Consider the following 17,936-nt stretch of genomic DNA (forward strand, 5'->3'; position numbering starts at 1 on the left):
AAAAAAAAGTAAAGTAATTTTTTAAGTTTAGTCATTTGGTCCCCCTCCAAAAAAAATTTTGGCTCTATTTTTAAATTTTTTGGTCATATCCAATAAAAACATTTGGCCATTTTCTTAATTTTTTTGGGTCATACCCATTAAGTTTTTTTTTTAATTTTTGGTTCTTACTTTCAAATGTCCATTTTTTGGCCCTTACTTTTAAATACTCACTTTTTTTTTGCTCTTATGGTAGTCTTTAGTTCATAAAAAACAACCAAAATAATTTTTTTATTAAAAAAAATTCTAAAGAACCGAAAAAAAAAATTTTGGCTGGCCCCCTACCATCAAATTTCCTGGCTCTGTCCCTGCACACAACGAGCACTTGAAACATATACAATTTATGCCCAAAAGAAAGAAAGAAAGAAAGAAAAGAAACATAAAACAAGTTTTTATATATATACTTCTATTATTTTCATTATATATATTGCTTTGAAAAGATTATAAGATTATTTTAACAAAAGAAATTAGCTTTTATTTTTGAAAGTAAGTATTTAATGAAGGTAGATATTTCGGTCTAATTATGAGATATTGCATGTTAAGATATTCGAACACATGCATTGAGTTATATACTCTGGAAGGCATGAATCAACCTTTAAGAATAAAACTTTTGCGTGGTTATATATCATTCAAAGATCTTTCATCACTCTAATTTTATTATATTGCATTATATTTATTTTATTATTAATATTCAGATTAAAATGGTTTAGCATCAACAAAATTATTTTCGACAACTTCAGCCCATTTAATTGGCCCAAACATGCCCATTTTCAATAAGCCTTATTGGCTGACCGAACCGAGTCAAACAAAAAGGAGCCGAACTCGCTAACCCAAAACAATCAAACCACAAACGTTAATGAGAGGTCGTTGTGTCAAGGGACAAAACTATTAATGAACTTAACTCTAAAAGAGGGAAAAATATCCTCTCTATTTCAAATCCCGTCCATTTCCTCAATTTAGTGCATTTTGAAGGAAATGCACTACCCTTCAAAATGCACTAAATTGAAGAAAAAAAAATGAAGGGAATTTGAAATTGAGAGGATCCTTTTCCCTAAAAAAACCGGACTATCTTAGAATTTTCTTTTGAAAGGAGCCATCATATATAATAAGGTTAAAAAAAGGACCCTATTCAGGCTAAAAAACAATTTGATTAATTTTATTTTGGGATCTTGGTATTGATTAATTTGATTAATTTGTGTAAATATGATTAATTCAGATTAATATCACGTGTAACTTGTTTTAAGAAGTGGCATGGGCTCTCCATTCGTTTACTCTGTGATTATAATTAGAATACTAGTCTCATTTTGCATAGTGAAAATGATTAATTTTCTTAAGTGGTGAAAAGTATGATGGCTCGAGCCAAAACATTTACTATATATGATAGTGATAACATTATCCAAGTACTTGGTAAATGGCTCTACTGCACCTTTTGTGGGGTGGGGGGGCGCATTAAAGAGTCCCTTTAGTGTTGATAATGAAACCCACAAACATGAACCACCCACGGAGGTGACTTAGTGGTAGGAAGTCGATCTTCTCTTCACCTTGCGACTTCGAGGTTGAGAGATCGAGACTTGGCGAGCCCCACTACTGCATGGGTGGTCCCACCCCATGTGTTCTGGGGTTTAAGTGGGCTGGGGGCAGTGACCAACACCTGTGAGCTCGGTACAAACTTTAAGGATATGTTTTCGTCTTTTAATTTTTTTTTTTTTTGGAGAATAATTCAAAAAAAAAAAAAATGCAAAATCACTTTAGGTGGCTGCCTTAAATTACAAATTATTTTTTGCAGTACAAAAAATAATTAAGAGGTCCTCCAAGTAGGTCAATATTACAAAAAAAAAAAAAAAAAAAAAAAAAAGGGCAATTCCAGAATCGTCTTTAAATAAATCATTCAATCACTAAAACGACTAGTAGGTTTCGTGTGGAACACCGATTCAAAGCGTCACTTATTAACTAATTTCCATTATAATTAACATTAAAACGACCAACCCACATCAGCTTTTGTTAAGCCTCAACTCAGATATCTTGATATTTATTTGTTGGGGGTGATAAACTCCACGGTGATTTATTTATTTATTTTTATATAAAATTCAGCCACATCATCTTAATTTAAAATTCTGTCACGTCATTTTAATATAATTATATTATACCAACCATTATTATTATTTTTAAATATCTATTCAAGTTGAGATTTAATACTTATATCCATGTTCAAGCAGGATGGTTTGTTTCGGCATCAAATACTTTTGTGTGAAATTTTTTTCTTATTTTGTTAATGTTTCGTGTGGGTAAAAAATACTGATAATTGAAAATTTCTTTTGAGCGAGGTCAACTGTAAATTTATCTCCAAAAAGGGAAAATGATTTGACAATAATTAATATTAATTTTGAAGTTTTTTTTGGATAAATAAGAATTCATTAATAAGACAAAATTATAAAAAAATTTGTAGCTTTATAAAAAATTTACCTGGGTATTATTGCAGCTTTATCAACTTACTACTTCTACGGTCTTAATTTCATCCAAAAACATGAGGATATATAATGTCATCAATTAGCTAGACAAATAGCCATGTCATTCCCTATAAGATTGTGTCATTTGTACACCATACCATCATGTCATATCCTCCTAACCAATTATACATGATTTTAACATATTAATTGAGTATATCTTAATTAAAAACATTGATACCCATCCCCCATGAGGGGTAGCCGGGTGGGTCTCAATGGCTAGACATCATGGGAAAAGAGACACAAGCTTTTGCTTCTTTTTTTTTTTTTTTTTTTTTTTTTTTAAATCTTTAATATATAGTCATAATTGTAACTTAAAATATATTAAATACATATATGCAGAGTTGTTAAGTATGAAATGGTGTGGTTTACACACGACAAATATCCATTATCTTTTTCGATGAAAGATGGACAATTAAAAATAATAAGTTGATAAAGGTGCAATATTGAAGTAATAAAATTTTCCTTCTAAAAAAATAAGGTAGGTTTTGATAAGAGAAATGTTGCAGTTCTTTTTTGAGTTATCTTGGTCTTAAGATATTATTACCTTTTTTTATTTTAGGGACTGGTGAGGTAAGTTATTCTTTGCTTTTTTAAAAAATAATATCCACGTAAAACGAGGGGAACACCAGGAGAAACCGTACTATTACTATTTTGATAAAGTTGTAAACCACATGTGGCATTTAATTTGTAAGAATATTAATTAAATGATTAAATAAACTATTTATTGTTAGTTTAAATTTTTTGAATAAGTGGTGATTTAACATGGTAAGAGAGCAAAGGTTTAGAGTTCAAATATTGTCTCAATTATCACTTCTCATACACTTATTAAGGGAGAATTTGAGTTCATATTAGTAATGGAAAGAAATGATTGAGTTTGAGTTTATAAATGAGGAAGAGTATTAGAATATTATTTAAATAAAATCAATCATTTTCTATTAACTTAAATTTTAAAGATAAATAATGATTTATCACATCCATTCATTTTAAGCTAACGTGGAAGTTGAGCTTAGATAATGATTAACATGATATATGAAAGGCAAACTAGCTCATCGATCAAAGCATGATATCTACATGAGTAATTCTATTTAGTTGGCTACTAAATAACTTGATGATATGAAAAATTAGCCTTTCGATTATCAATACTTGTTATAAAATTTTTTTTTTTTTTTTTTTTAAAAAAGGAGAATTTTGTGTCATTTTAATTGTATATATGACAGTCATATAACAGTCTATTAAATAAAATTATTACCCCATGACTGGAAATATCTATTAAGCCTCAAATTATAGTAAATGAAAAAGAAAAATTGAATTGACTACTCCCAAGTCATAAAGAAGTGCCCAAATTTTCCGGCCGTGGGATTGGAATCCATGTAACATCCACTTTCTCTTGTGTCCCACATCCAAACTTCACCTATACAAAGTCGCAAATGAGACACTTCTCTTCCCTGGATTCTTAAATCATCTCCTGATTTCTGTTTAATTTCCTTCAATTCCCAGGTTTAAAATCGAATAATTACTTCTTGAGAATCATATGCAACTAGTTATCAGAAGTGGGCTCTCTCATTTCTTTTATTCTATTCATTGTATTTAGAACACTAGCTAGTCTCTTTTTTACATAGTGGACATTATTTTTTCTTAGGAAATGGAAAGGAATTGAAACGTACAACTATTATAGTGATCAGGAACAGATTTAGGGGGATCAGTAGTGGCCTTGGTCCCCCCTAAATTAGAAGGAAAAAAAAACTTTTTAAGGTAATAAAAAAAAAAAATAAAGGTATTTTTTGCCAAATAAAGGTATTTTACTAAAAAAATTTTGACCCTTGATCCTCCCAAATTCAAAGCTGTCTCTGTCCCTAGTAGTGATAACATTATATATCGATGGAAGTATTTGCCATATGGTTTTCACTTCTAGGGTTCATTAGTGAGGTTAAACTGTTAATTAAAAAGCCCTACTACCTATATGCTCGTGAAGTAATAATAGCACTAGTACGACTGCTAATTATACAATCACTAAGCATTGGCCCAATAACTCCACTAATATTAAGGTGGTGGCGTGGTGCTATGTTCACTCCCCCAATACTCCTATCCTCAGCTTTGTTTCAACGAGACCAAAAATCTATTTAGAAAGAGAAAGGCAGAGAGGATGACGAATCACCAATTAGGATACCATGACGATATAAATGACTATATATGATGATAGCAATATTTTTTTTTGATTCTATGATGATAGCAATATTAACGCGTTGAGATAAACAATATTTTTCAACTGTTGGGCTTAACATAAAGTTTTAAATAGATTCGAAAATAAGGTTACCTGAATTATGTAGTACAGCATCTGTACTTCAACCACTGTACGTACTACAAAAATTTGAAACGCTATAAATAACGCTCATGGAAGGTCTTTAATTACCACGGACCAGAAATATATCCTACATCTCTATATATATGTATAGTTTGTCCTGATTTTGTTCTGCATTAGATTCATTCCAAAGATCTCTAAATCCTCTATAGTTTTGTATTTTTTGTTTTGTTTTGTTTTTGTTTCAGTACTATATTCATTCAGAAAGCAATTCTCTTCTGGAATTGAAAACCACAGAGATTTTTCCTCTTCGACAAATTAAGCTGGCGTTCGACTTTAGTGGTGATTCTCTTTCTAGTGAGAAGCTTAGGTCAACAACGTATAAAAAAACTGGATTGAGGTAACATTAATTAAGGTTGTTTATCTTAGTAAATAGTGGTGCGAGCTTTATATATATCTTTCCAAGAAATGTTGTCTTTCTCAAAATATTGAAAGAGAAATCTGTTGTTGTAGGTAAAACACTAAAACTCCACTAAAGATTATATTTTCATCATATATGCGTGCAATAATTATCCAGCACCAAATGAATTAAGCAACAGAAATTGATGTAACATTTTGAGCAGTGGGCACCAACAGTTCAAAGGGCCTGCCACACTTTGTTTGTTGGGTTCGCCTGTCATTTCGGCATCAGGATATATTTTTTTTTCATTAATTTTTTATTTTCTGTTTTTGGATTTTGGCCAAATGGCTATGTATGTAGCCTGTAGGAGGTGATGGAAGCACCCGGAAGGCTAGCTGGCTGCCACAAAATCTTTATATTAATGCATTGATGGAACACTTGTGGTCCATAATGAATAGGCAAATGTTTTATTGCATTCTCCCGCCCATCTCCCCACCACTTCCTCTCTCTTTGATTTTTTTATTTTTTATTTTTTAAATCAAGATGTTAAAAAGAGAAGATGGTGGGGGAGATGAGTGGGGGAATGCATTAGCAAACCTCAGAATGAATATATAACTGAACGCGTTTTTGCAAAACTTTCAAGTAATCCAAAACACGTTGTCACTCCCTAAAAAAAAAAAAACAAGTAATATATATATATATATATATCGAGCTCGTATAGGATCATAACTTAGATCTGCCTGTTCAATAATGCTTAGAAAGACAGTTGGAGCACGTTTCTGAGTTAATATATAATGGATCATCATCAATTACATGTGTCTGTTCAATGCTTGGAAAGACTGTTTGATCCCACATTCCAACCAATTCAATCATATCTTAAACAAATAATTGCAAAATCTGACATACAGGTGAAAGTAAATATAATTTTTTCTATGATTTAGATTATTTGTTAATGTTTTGTTCCGAAAACAAAAGAAAAAAAAAAATGTTAATAAACATAGATATCTATGTGATATTTTATGTCCACGTCTTCTTCAAATTAAAGCAGACCTTTGATTTTGTTTTCTTCAAAAGGGAATACCTACCCTTACCAGAATCATGAAAATTATCAGTCTCTTCATTAATTAATACAAGAACAGCCAGATGAAGAACGTATAAATGTCAACTGTGAATTGAAGACCAATTGGTAAATGTTAATGTCAAAGGTCCACATGGTTGAATATGATGATGTTAATCGATCGACCCGCTATTCATGCCACACTTCCCCTGATACACGACATCGAAGGCTATGCAGGATGAATCTGGGGAGGGCATTTTGTCCATTTTGAAGATTAATCAGTCAAAAGGTGGGTTCAATCATGTACTGTTAAATATTCTTGCTGGTTCCCAAAGTGTACCTTCCAAGTAATTACCAACCAATAATGCCTTCCAAACAACTAATCTTCCAAGTAAATCCCAACCATTGAATTTCAGTGCTAGAGTACTATATCTATATCTTCTTGTCATTTTGCTACCGATCAGGCCGGCCCTGATTAGGGTTCTTCAAATTTCTATTATTAGTTTGGAATTCAAAGATGGAGATTTTGTGGTATCAATAATTATAACTTTCCAAAATATGGATTTGAGTTGTTAAAAGTTATAAGGTCGTGCTTATCATGGTTAATATGACAAAATCTCAACAATTGATTTCGAACTAATGCTTGAGATTTGAAGAAAATTTCTAAAAAATCTTGATGCTATATCCCATGAAGATTCTGTCTTAAAAGTTTTATTGACTAATAACCTGGGTTCTTGGGCTTGGGGGGTCCAAGCCAAGGGGTTGTCCCCAAGAAAAAAAAATAAAAAATACTTATAAAAATTAATTTTTGCCTCTTAATTTTTTTTAAAAAAAAGATTTTGCCCCGAGACTAAATATTTTAGTTCCGTCCTGGCTAATATCAGTACTTAGCTGGGCTGCTTATTCTTAGGAAATGTGAAAGTTGAGGTTAGAAGTTGATTGGAAGTGATTATGCACAAGTTATCACTTTCTTTTCTTTTTTTCTTTTTAGGGAAACTTCACTAAGGACCCATAAACTTTCATCCGTTTTGAAATACCCTTTCTGAACTTCAAAATCTCTTAATTTAGTCATTTGAACTTTCAATTGCTCTCAATTTGGACCCTTCTGTTAATTTTAGCCGTTAAAATTTTTTTTAAAAAAAGACCAAAATATCCCTGATTTTTGTTTTTTGTTTTTAAATAAAAAAACGTTTTAGAAGTTGGAATTTTATACAAAAGTCAGGGGTATAAACGTCATGTGACGTTTAAAATCTGACGGAGGGATCCAAATTGAAAGCAATTAAAAGTTCAAGGGATTAAATTGAAAAATTTTGAAGTTCAAAAGGGATATTTCAAAACGAATGAAAATTTGGGGGTCTTTAGTGAAGATTCCCCCTTTTTTTTTTTATAAACATGTTATCACTTTTTTGAGAGTCCTTAGTGAAGATTCCCCATTATTTTTTTATAAACATGTTATCACTTTTTGGTTCTTTAGTTAAGCTCTTTGATCAGTGGTGGAGCACAGGGAAGACTTTTACTTGAGAGGCCAGGTGGAGAAATATATGAAAGAGAAAAGAATAAAAGACAAAAAGAGAGGAAACGGAAGAATATATAATATGATTTGTGGACTACATTTTGTATATTAAGGAATGTGTAAACTATATTACAATGCTCTAAAGAAATTATTAGTGATGAATAAGTAAACCTAAATTAATTATAGAAGGAAATACATCTTATAAAGAAATAGAATAAAGGAAAATATAAAATGGTAACCTAAATGAGAAAAGAGAAAACATTGGAGAGATAGAGAAGAGAAATGAGTACAGGAAAGTCACGTAGTGGGATGAGAAACCTTTTGGATTATGAGAAATATTGCTAGAGTTTTCAAAAAAAAAAAAAAATTAAAAATTTGATTCCTAATAATGTGTCACCATCATTTCGGCATTTCCGTATGTCTTTATTTACTAAAACTAGAGATTATATGAGATGGGGAGAGATTACTTGAGAACCAAATTTTGAAATTTTTTTTTTTTTAAAAAAAAACTTAGCATTTCTCTTAGGGTTATACATAAGTACCCAAAAGATGAGAAATTTTGGGTTATATAAAATTTTTCAGTTTTTCTAAGATGATTAAAAGAGCTATTTATATTTTTAGAGGAAATCCTTTTTTTAAAAAAAGAAATTTGCAAGGACCAAGTGGTATATTTTTAGAAGAGGACTTAAAGAAAGTTTTTTAAATTTCTGGGGAAGATATGGTCCATGGGTCCCCCCTAACCCCTCGATTCCTTCCTCCACCACTAGCTAGCAATCATGTCTACATACTGCGAGATGACAAAGCACACAAGCAATATACCCATATTTAAAATAAAAAAAATAAATAAAAAAAACCACAAAAAAAAGGGGAAAAAAAAAGCTAGAGAATTGCTAGGGTAGACCCTACAAATCTAATTGAATTTGTAGACTTACGTAAATCTTATATAACTTAATGATAGATCACCCTACAAATTTAATGATTAATTATAAGAGAATATGAACTAAATATGAAAAACTTATTGACCTCTAACATTTCTCAAAAAGTTATATACCCTGCTTATACCTTCTCATGCACTACGCGCATTTTGGAGCATTATTTTTCTGTAATACATGTTTAAAATTTGGACATGATTGAGTTAATGGGGTTCCTGGAAAAATCAACTTGTTCGTACACTAGTAATGAACACTATAAATACTTGTCAAACCCAAGAAGAAGATGATAAAATAAAGGCACATGCATCTCTCTTAGTTGGACAGAGAAAATGGAGATCTTAAGGTTTCTAGCACTTATATTACTTCTCAATGCTTCCCTTCGTTGCATTGCCCAAGCAAAAGTCCTTCACTATGACTTCGTTGTAAGTACCTTAATTCTCTCCATTATACATGAAAACTATCTTTTATTTTTAGTCATATTGAAATCCTCGGTTTTGTCTAGTAATTAAGCATCACCGAACAATTAAGTTTTATATATATATATATATATATATATATCAACTTTTGTTCTTGCTTTTCATCTTGCATGGGGGTTTGTGATGGCAGCTGAAGGAGGCAAAGTTCACCAAGCTGTGCAGCACGAAGAGCATTTTAACTGTGAATGGCACTTTTCCGGGGCCAACCATTCGAGTTAACAAAGGGGATACTGCTTTTGTTACTGTACATAATCAAGGGAAATATGGCGTCACTATCCACTGGTATCTCTATCTCTTCTTCTTTGTGTTTGGTACACTGAATGATTATTACATTAGAAAAATGAATAAATTTTTATTAAAGATGAAAAAATATAAAATGAAATAGCTTTAGAATAATCATTCTTGTAGACAATGAAAATGGTTAATCCAAATGTTAAATCCTTATCATATACTCTAACACCAAAATTATTCTACTCAACTTTTTTTTTTTTATATAATAAAAAAATCATTTATTTTTTCTAATAGAATAGTACTCCACCGTAACCTTAGACTAGAATATACTTGCAGGTTAATTGTATATGATGAAAACTACTTGCTTTGATGGTTGTTGGAGAGGAGGGAAAATAAAAGTGCTGAAATTAACATGGGACACACTATTACATGCATTACCAACTAGTCTAAAGTATGACGGCAAGAAATAGTAAACTTCAATAGAAAATAATAAATTTAATTATTTAATTAATATTTTAACTCATTTTTTATAAATAAGACTTAAGGTCTGTTTGGAATTTGCGTTTGGGGGGCCTAAAAACGCTTTTAACACCTAGAAAGTCAATTTGAAAAAAAAAAGTACTCGTTTGGTAAAAAAATTAAAATCTCTTTTAATTGTCTAAAAAGCCTAAAAATGGTCAAAACACACTTTGGACAAAAGCTTAAAAATAAAGCTATTGCCAAAAAGTATTTTTTTAACTTAAAAACTCTATTTCTCAAATGCAATCTCACAATCCTAAACATGCTCTTAGGGGTCTGTTTGAGATTGCGTTTAAGGATCATAAAAGTGAATTTAATACTTAAAAAGCATATGTAGAAATTCTCCATTGCGAAAATTCGAACCCACACCCTTGTACATGCCATGACTACTTGAAAATTTCATTAAGCCATTAATCCACCACCGTTGATGGTTATTTGAAGTATTGCTTATTAACAAGAACATGATGATATGAAACATAGGCTTCTAAAATCTAAAGGTAAACTTTGGTAATCACAGGCATGGGGTGAGGCAACCAAGGAATCCATGGTCAGATGGACCTGAAAACATCACACAGTGCCCCATTCCACCCAAGTCAAGCTTCACTCAAGAGATCATTTTTTCCACAGAAGAAGGAACTCTTTGGTGGCATGCCCATAGTGATTGGACACGCGCCACAGTCCATGGTGCCATTATTATTTCTCCAGCTCCTAAGACCACTTATCCATTTCCTAAGCCTTATGCTGAAGAGACAATTATTCTTGGTATGCATTTAAACATTTCACCGAATGTTTCTCCAATTTGCTTAGCATTTAAACATTTAAACTGATCATCAACAGGGGAATGGTATAAGGGAGATGTGATGGCCATAATTGATGAAGCCCTAGCAACTGGTGGCGACCCAAACGTTTCAGATGCTTTCACAATTAACGGCCAACCAGGAGATCTGTACAATTGTTCCAGTGGTATAAACAATAGACAACCTTAATTAAAGATCATAAATCCTGCATCAGAAGATAATTAATATATATATATATATATATATATATATTTTCTCTTATATATGCTGCAGCAACTACATACCGTCTGAAGGTTGACGCCGGCAAGACTTATCTTCTCCGGATAATAAATTCCATAATGAACGAAGAACAATTCTTTGGAATTGCAAAGCACAAGCTCACACTGGTAGCAACCGATGCTTCATACACCAAACAAATAACCGCAGATTACCTCATGATAAGCCCGGGGCAAACAATGGATGTTTTGGTGACAACAAACCAGTCTCCCAGCCGCTATTACATTGTTTCAACTCCTTTTGCCGACTCCACTGCTCCCTTTGACAACACCACCACAACGGCCATTCTGCAGTACAATGGCAATTATAAACCCCCATCATCTATTCCCTTCCCAACGCTTCCTACTTACAATAACAAAACTGCTGCAGAAAACTTTACAAAGCGCTTGAGGAGCTTAGCAAGCAAAGCTCACCCTGTCAATGTGCCGCGAAGTATCACCAGAAGTATCTTTATTACTGTTTCTGTAAATCAGATTTACTGCCCCAATGCATCATGTTCAGGCCCGGATGGTAACAGGCTATCAGCAAGCTTGAGTAATATAAGTTTTCAGACCCCAACAATTGATATACTCCAAGCGTATTACAGGTATATTCTCCCCTGTTCCATTTAAATCATGGTGACAATGTATTGTCACAGGAAAAATACTGGGCGCATCTGCCTAATTTCTTTAAGGGCAATAGTAGTGCACATGGGATTGATGCTTCTTCGTAGATCGTTACAAATGGTATTAAAATAACTTAATAACGTTTTACAACACTGTCAACACAACATGACGTGACCTTTCAAGGGAGGGGACTGAATCAGAACTTTGAGTTAGAGGAGGACAAAACTAAAAATAAAGAATAAAATTGAAGGGGTGTAAATAAATTTTTGAGATCCTACCTCATAAAAAATATATTTTTTGATGGGTGTTTTAAATTCTTGGGGGACTCAAGCTCCCAAACCTTGTACTAGTTTTGCCCAGAAGAAAAACTTGTTTCATACATAACAGTGTTTTTTAAAGATTTTTAAACTTGTCCTCCAATTATGTGTGTTCTTTTCGCCCCTGCCTGGGTCCCACACTAGATAGAGAAGTTGTCCAACACTCATTAGATAAAATTGAGTTTTATAAAGTGATTATAGGAAAGCTTCAAATTGATTAGTTTTTTTGGAATGATAGTACAAATGTGATAAACATTAATTTTTTCTAGATCATTACAGATTTTGACCGTGATACCATTATCGTTTATCTTAAAAACTTAAGCAAATAAAAAAAAAAAGTGAATTTAGTAATTTAATTAATACATTAATTTGTAGCATCTCTAATAACCTTTTTACAGAAATCTTCCCAAGGTTTACAGCGGCAATTTCCCGACGCAGCCACCTTATTATTTCAACTTCACGGGAGATGTGGGGAACAATACAATTTATCCAAGCTTAGGGACGAAGGCCTTGATAGTAAATTACAATGATGCTGTTGAGATAGTGTATCAAGGGACTAATGTTGGGGCAGCAGAGAATCATCCTATGCATCTCCATGGTTATAGCTTCTATGTGGTCGGGACAGGCTCTGGGAATTTCAACAAAAAGACTGATCCCAATTCTTATAATCTCATTGATCCACCAGAAGTTAATACAGTTGGAGTTCCTAAGAATGGATGGGTTACAATCAGATTCATCGCTGATAATCCCGGTACGTTCTTTATTCACACTATAAGAAAAATGGTCTTTAACGATCACGTTATCAATGATAATGACTCAAAAATTAATGTTGCTGATGACCTCCGATTAGCAACAACAATTTGTCGTTCCTAATATGCTGTCCTCTTACGAAGACGGAAAACTCTTTGTTGAAGTTAATTAAGCTGAAAATTACTTTAGATTTACAATGAAGAGGGTGATTAACGTTAAATATGTGTTTTTTCAGGTGTCTGGTTTATGCATTGTCATTTGGAAAGGCACGCGAGCTGGGGTATGAATACTGTGCTGATAGTGAAGAATGGGCACACCAATGCAACAAGCATCCGCCCACCTCCTAAATATATGCCTCCTTGTTCCAAGTCCTAGTTTTAGGAATGCTTTCTACTTCATTAATTTGTGTGAGTGTACTCAAACCAAAATGATAATAATAATAATGCTAGTTTAAAATACTCATTTACTTGACTAATGTTTATGTTAAGATTAAGAGTAATGCTATATATTACATTTTTATCACACAATAATATTCTTTCAACTAACTTTTTTTTATTGTGGAATAGTTACAGAACAAAAATATATTTTTTAATTTCTAATATTACTTTTACATTAATATGCTTTTATATTATAGATTCTATCATGTCTCAAGTGAAAATAAAAGATGAATTAAAAGACTTGTGCAGAGAACGGATGTTACAAGTTAATTAATCAGTTTGATGATCAAGTTTTAGTTTCACCAACCTCTTCAACCTCATCATCCACACGCCATCATAAAAAGGCTGATGAAATCAATTCATATATCTCAGTTCAATTGACTAGGATTCTCAAGATCCCTATGATCTTAGCAAAATGTGAAATTTTAAATCAAAAAAGTTGAAAAGTCAAGAGTACTTCTACCATGTGATCAAGTTACATATATATATATATAGGGACCCCATATATATAAAGAGAGAGAGATAGAATTTTTTAGGAGACTAGAAACTTAACCAAAGATAGTTAACTGAGTAATACTAAAATTACATTTTTATCTTACAATTATTTCATAATAATGATGTGCCAGTTTAGCTTATCATGATCAATTATTGTTTTAAAAGAAAAATAGAGTAATGCTATGCATACTACATAAAGATCCCATAAATATTTCACAAAGGTGACATGACAAGGTCTAATATCCCTTAGATCAACCATTCCTAAAAAAATGAAATATCTAATAATTATTAGACATTGCCACATAACCTTGTAGAATATATGTGAGATGTTTATCTAGAATGTAGTATTACTCTGAAAATATATATATATATATATATATATATATATATATTCAAATTAATTATATATGACCGCCCATCAATATTAATATATTATGAAATAAAAATATTTTATATAGCATTTCTTTAACCCATTACTCTAAGCTTAAAGGACGTTGGACAAATGACCTAGATTCCTCATATATTGCTTCCAATTAAAGCAATCCAAATTCATTCATATATATATCAAAGGGGATCGACAGTATATGGATAAGACAGCCTATTGCAATCAATTACATGAGTTTACCTTCTCTTTTCTTGTTCTTTTTCTAAGCCGACATATGAGTATACTTATGTTAGCTGCACGTGTCCAGAAAAAAGAAAAAAGAAAAATATAATGTCACAGTCACGTACGCCTGCGAAAAACAAAAACAAAACCTAAGATAATAAAAAATGAAAAAAGTCCCATAGATGTGGAAAGCTACTGGCCACGCAGCAACAAATGCCATGAATTTCGTTGCTTATCTCGATCTTGATAGATTTTTTTTTTTTTTTTTTTTTTGAAAGATGAATACGTTCTCATTGATAAATTACGAAGATAGAGCAAAATACTCTATCCTAACAATATCAGAGATACAATCAGGAATAGTAAAAATCCACTGATTAGTTACATTATTTTGAATGGCCATCTTCGATAAATTATGCGCCGCTTTATTTCCGTCTCGACCAATAAACGACACCCGCCAGTGGGGAAACGATTGAAGCTCGGACTTTATATCCTCCAATAGCATTCCGGTTCGGCTCCAGTCATCCTTTGCTGAATTTATTCCATCAACCACAATCTTGGAATCTCCTTCAAAATGGATCCTTTGGTAGCCCAGTTCTCTGCAAAATTTAATTGCCATCAAGAGTGCCCCCGCTTCTGCTAATGTCGGATCCAATCTGCCCAGCAAATTTCTGCACTGAGCAGCAACAACCCTCCCTTTCTCATCCCGTAACACTGCACCATAACCCAACCTTCCCCTCTCCATTTCAACAGAGGCATCCCAATTCAGTTTTATCCAACCCGGAGAAGGAGCACTCCACTTCGAACATACACTCAGCCGTGGACTATTACTACCCTTGGACTGCAGCAGATCAGCGTAAAGTGCAGCAGCTAGTGTAGCATTCTGCTTCAGTGTATTAGGATTCAAGAAAGGCCCCCCATGCACGACCTCATTACGCCGCAGCCATAATCGTCGACTAATGCCGACAAATTGGATTACTTCCTCTGTTTTACATTTTTTGAAGATTTCTTTCACGATTGCAAAAAAACTCATACCAGCACTGGAGCTTTTTTGAAATTTGATGCAGCCCACACTCCATACGTCCTTTGCCGAAGGGCATTCCCACAGAATATGCAACACCGTTTCCTCCTCTAAACCACAAATGGGACATAGTGGATCATCAAGTATTTTCCTTCGTTGCAGATTCTTCTTGGTTGGAAGTATGTCATGACACGCCCGCCACAAGAAATTCTTCTCCACGTTTGGTACCTGCAATCCCCAAATATTCCTCCAAACTGAACATAACCCCTTGGGAGAAGAACTCTCGGCCAGCCCCTTTTTTTCTATATCCTTCTGAATATAATAAGCAGAACGTACAGAAAAAATACCATTCTTAGTTCCTCTCCAAATACAAACATCTTCTCTGTTAGGATGACTGATTGGTAAGGAAAGAATCATCTGCACTTCCTCGTTTGAAAATAAGTTTTCCAGCAGCTGGGTCTTCCACCATCGTGAATCTGCATCAATTAGTTCACTAACCGTGGCTTCTGAGTGCAGCAAAAGGGGTGGAGAAAAAACTTGAAAAGTAGAAGGACCCGGGATCCATCTATCTTTCCAAATACGAACTGTCTCCCCATTCCCTATCCGCCAAATCAAACCCTCCTTTAGTAAATCTTGAGAACTGTGAATACTCCGCCATGCAAAAGATGGACGGTGTCCAAGAGATGAATCTAAAAAATTCTGCCCTCGGTAATATTTGGCTTCCATAATACGGGCGATAAAACTATTGGGCTGATTCCATAGACGCCATGCCTGTTTTGCCAACAAAGCTTTGTTAAAACTTCGTAAATCTCGAAATCCCATTCCCCCCTCATTCTTAGAAAACCCCAATCGGCTCCAACTCATCCAATGTATCCTTGACTTGTCTTGGATCCCCCACCAAAATTGTTGCATTAGAGAATTAATCTCCGAACACAACGTTTTGGGTAAGAGAAAAACATTCATACTATATGTTGGTATAGCTTGAATGACTGCCTTAAGCAATATTTCCTTCCCTGCTTGAGACAGAAATTTGAGCTTCCAATCCTGAAGCCTTTTCCACACCTTGTCTTTGAGTTTCTTAAAAGCAGTCATGCGAGATTTTCCCACCAACGCCGGTAACCCCAAATAGGTGTCGTAGCGTTGTGTCTCTGGAATTCTTGCCGCCCCCACAATCTCCTCTCGGGTAGCTAGTGGGGTGTTTTTGCTGAAAAACATCGCCGTTTTGTTACAGTTTAGCCGTTGTCCCGAGGCTTCTTCGTACTTTCTTAATAAGGATGTCAAAAAATCCCATTGGGGAAGAGTACTCCTGCAAAACAGCAAACTGTCATCCGCAAAGAAAAGATGACTAATTCGCGGCCCAAATTTTGAAGTAGGAACCCCCATGAGAGCACCCTCCGTATTTGCTTTAACCACCAAAGCACTCAGAGCCTCTGCACAAATAATAAACAAATATGGCGAAATAGGATCCCCTTGTCTCAAACCCCTAGATGGAGTAATACGCCCACACGGTTTCCCATTCACCACAACCGAATATTTCACAGTTGTCACACACATCATAATTAAATCAATCCACTGAGGAGCAAATCCCATCCGTCTCATCACAGCCTTCAAAAAACACCACTCTACTCGGTCATACGCCTTACTCATATCCAATTTTACGGCCATAAATCCTTTCTTGCCTGACAACCTTGTGTGCATCGTGTGTAACGTCTCATAAGCAGCTAATACATTGTCCGTAATTAACCGCCCTGGAATAAAAGCACTTTGTGTGTGTGAAATAATGTCAGGCAAAATCTTCTTCAACCGGTTAGCTAGGACCTTCGAAATTAGTTTGTACAAAACATTGCACAAACTAATTGGCCTAAATTCTGTAACACAGGATGGGTTTTTCCCCTTAGGAATAAGAGCTATATTGGTCATATTCAAACGAGATGGCATAACACCCGAATTGAGCACCCCAAGAATAGCCCGACAAACCTCATTACCCATTACCTCCCAATGGGTTTGAAAAAATCCAGCAGTAAAACCGTCGGGTCCCGGGGCCTTTAAGGGCGCCATTTGTTTAAGTGCCAAATTTACCTCCGCTTCCGTGAAAGGTAGCAGCAAATTTTTATTCATTTCTGCAGTAACTTTTGTATTTATAGGCTGAATACACTCCTCCATATCTCCTACAGGTCCAGCAGAAAATAAATTTGCAAAATAATTCACAAAAGCTACCTGAATAGTCTCCGGAGAATCCCATGTACCACCCGACTCATCTCTGATTTTAGAAATCAGATTTGTTTTACGTCGTTGGTTTGCGCATGCGTGGTAATATTTTGTATTTCGATCCCCCTTCATAAGCCAATCCGCCTTTGCTCGTTGTTTCCACTTTACATCCTCTTGATCCAATAAAGATTCAAGGTCTTGCTGAATTTTTTTAAGCTCCCCTGCAGCCCATAAAGTCTCACAACCCTGTACCTCATTTAGTCTTTTCTGTGATGCCTTAATAGCAGCTGATGTCGAGCCTTTGACTTGCCTTCTCCATCTGGAAAGGCTAGCTTGACAGCGAGAGAGTTTCTCTCCCAGCTGTAGCCAATTGTCTCCTTCTTCCGATAAAGTATTCCAGGCTTCTAGAAAAACCTCCTGATACCCCGGCTCATGAATCCAGCAGGCTTCAAAGCG

The 17,936-nt window shown here is 34.1% G+C and overlaps 2 protein-coding genes across 3 annotated transcripts in view; one reads left to right on the forward strand and one right to left on the reverse strand.

The window, feature by feature from the left end:
- The first annotated feature begins 9,048 nt into the window (after positions 1 to 9,048).
- Positions 9,049 to 13,158, forward strand: LOC132184370 (laccase-14). Its single transcript, XM_059597984.2, has 7 exons — positions 9,049 to 9,166; positions 9,351 to 9,502; positions 10,488 to 10,732; positions 10,808 to 10,933; positions 11,041 to 11,629; positions 12,364 to 12,716; positions 12,951 to 13,158. The coding sequence occupies exons 1-7, from the start codon at positions 9,074 to 9,076 to the stop codon at positions 13,088 to 13,090; spliced, it is 1,698 nt and encodes a 565-aa protein (XP_059453967.2). The 5' UTR covers positions 9,049 to 9,073; the 3' UTR covers positions 13,091 to 13,158.
- A 1,085-nt stretch (positions 13,159 to 14,243) lies between these two features.
- Positions 14,244 to 17,936, reverse strand: part of LOC132184574 (vacuolar protein sorting-associated protein 53 A) — a 20,300-nt gene continuing 16,607 nt past the window's right edge. The window contains exon 18 of one of the 2 annotated variants that reach the window (XR_009440570.2): positions 14,244 to 14,381. Coding sequence is in view for 1 of the 2 variants with exons in the window: in XM_059598257.2 (XP_059454240.2) it covers positions 14,322 to 14,381 (60 nt within the window). In the remaining variant the exon portion in view is untranslated. The remainder of the gene's footprint in view (positions 14,382 to 17,936) is intronic. The other variant, XM_059598257.2, reaches the window with a different exon arrangement.

This window comes from Corylus avellana, chromosome 7, assembly GCF_965113065.1.
Source record: "Corylus avellana chromosome 7, dhCorAvel1.hap1.2, whole genome shotgun sequence".
NCBI classification, from domain to species: Eukaryota; Viridiplantae; Streptophyta; class Magnoliopsida; order Fagales; family Betulaceae; genus Corylus; species Corylus avellana.

What these genes read in the sequence shown, in the direction of transcription:
- LOC132184370 (XM_059597984.2), top strand. Translation starts at nt 9,074, where the DNA reads ATGGAGATCTTAAGGTTTCTAGCACTTATATTACTTCTCAATGCTTCC. An exon ending in TATGGCGTCACTATCCACTG is followed by an intron (nt 9,503 to 10,487) that starts GTATCTCTATCT and finishes TGGTAATCACAG; the next exon opens with GCATGGGGTGAGGCAACCAA. An exon ending in TGAAGAGACAATTATTCTTG is followed by an intron (nt 10,733 to 10,807) that starts GTATGCATTTAA and finishes GATCATCAACAG; the next exon opens with GGGAATGGTATAAGGGAGAT.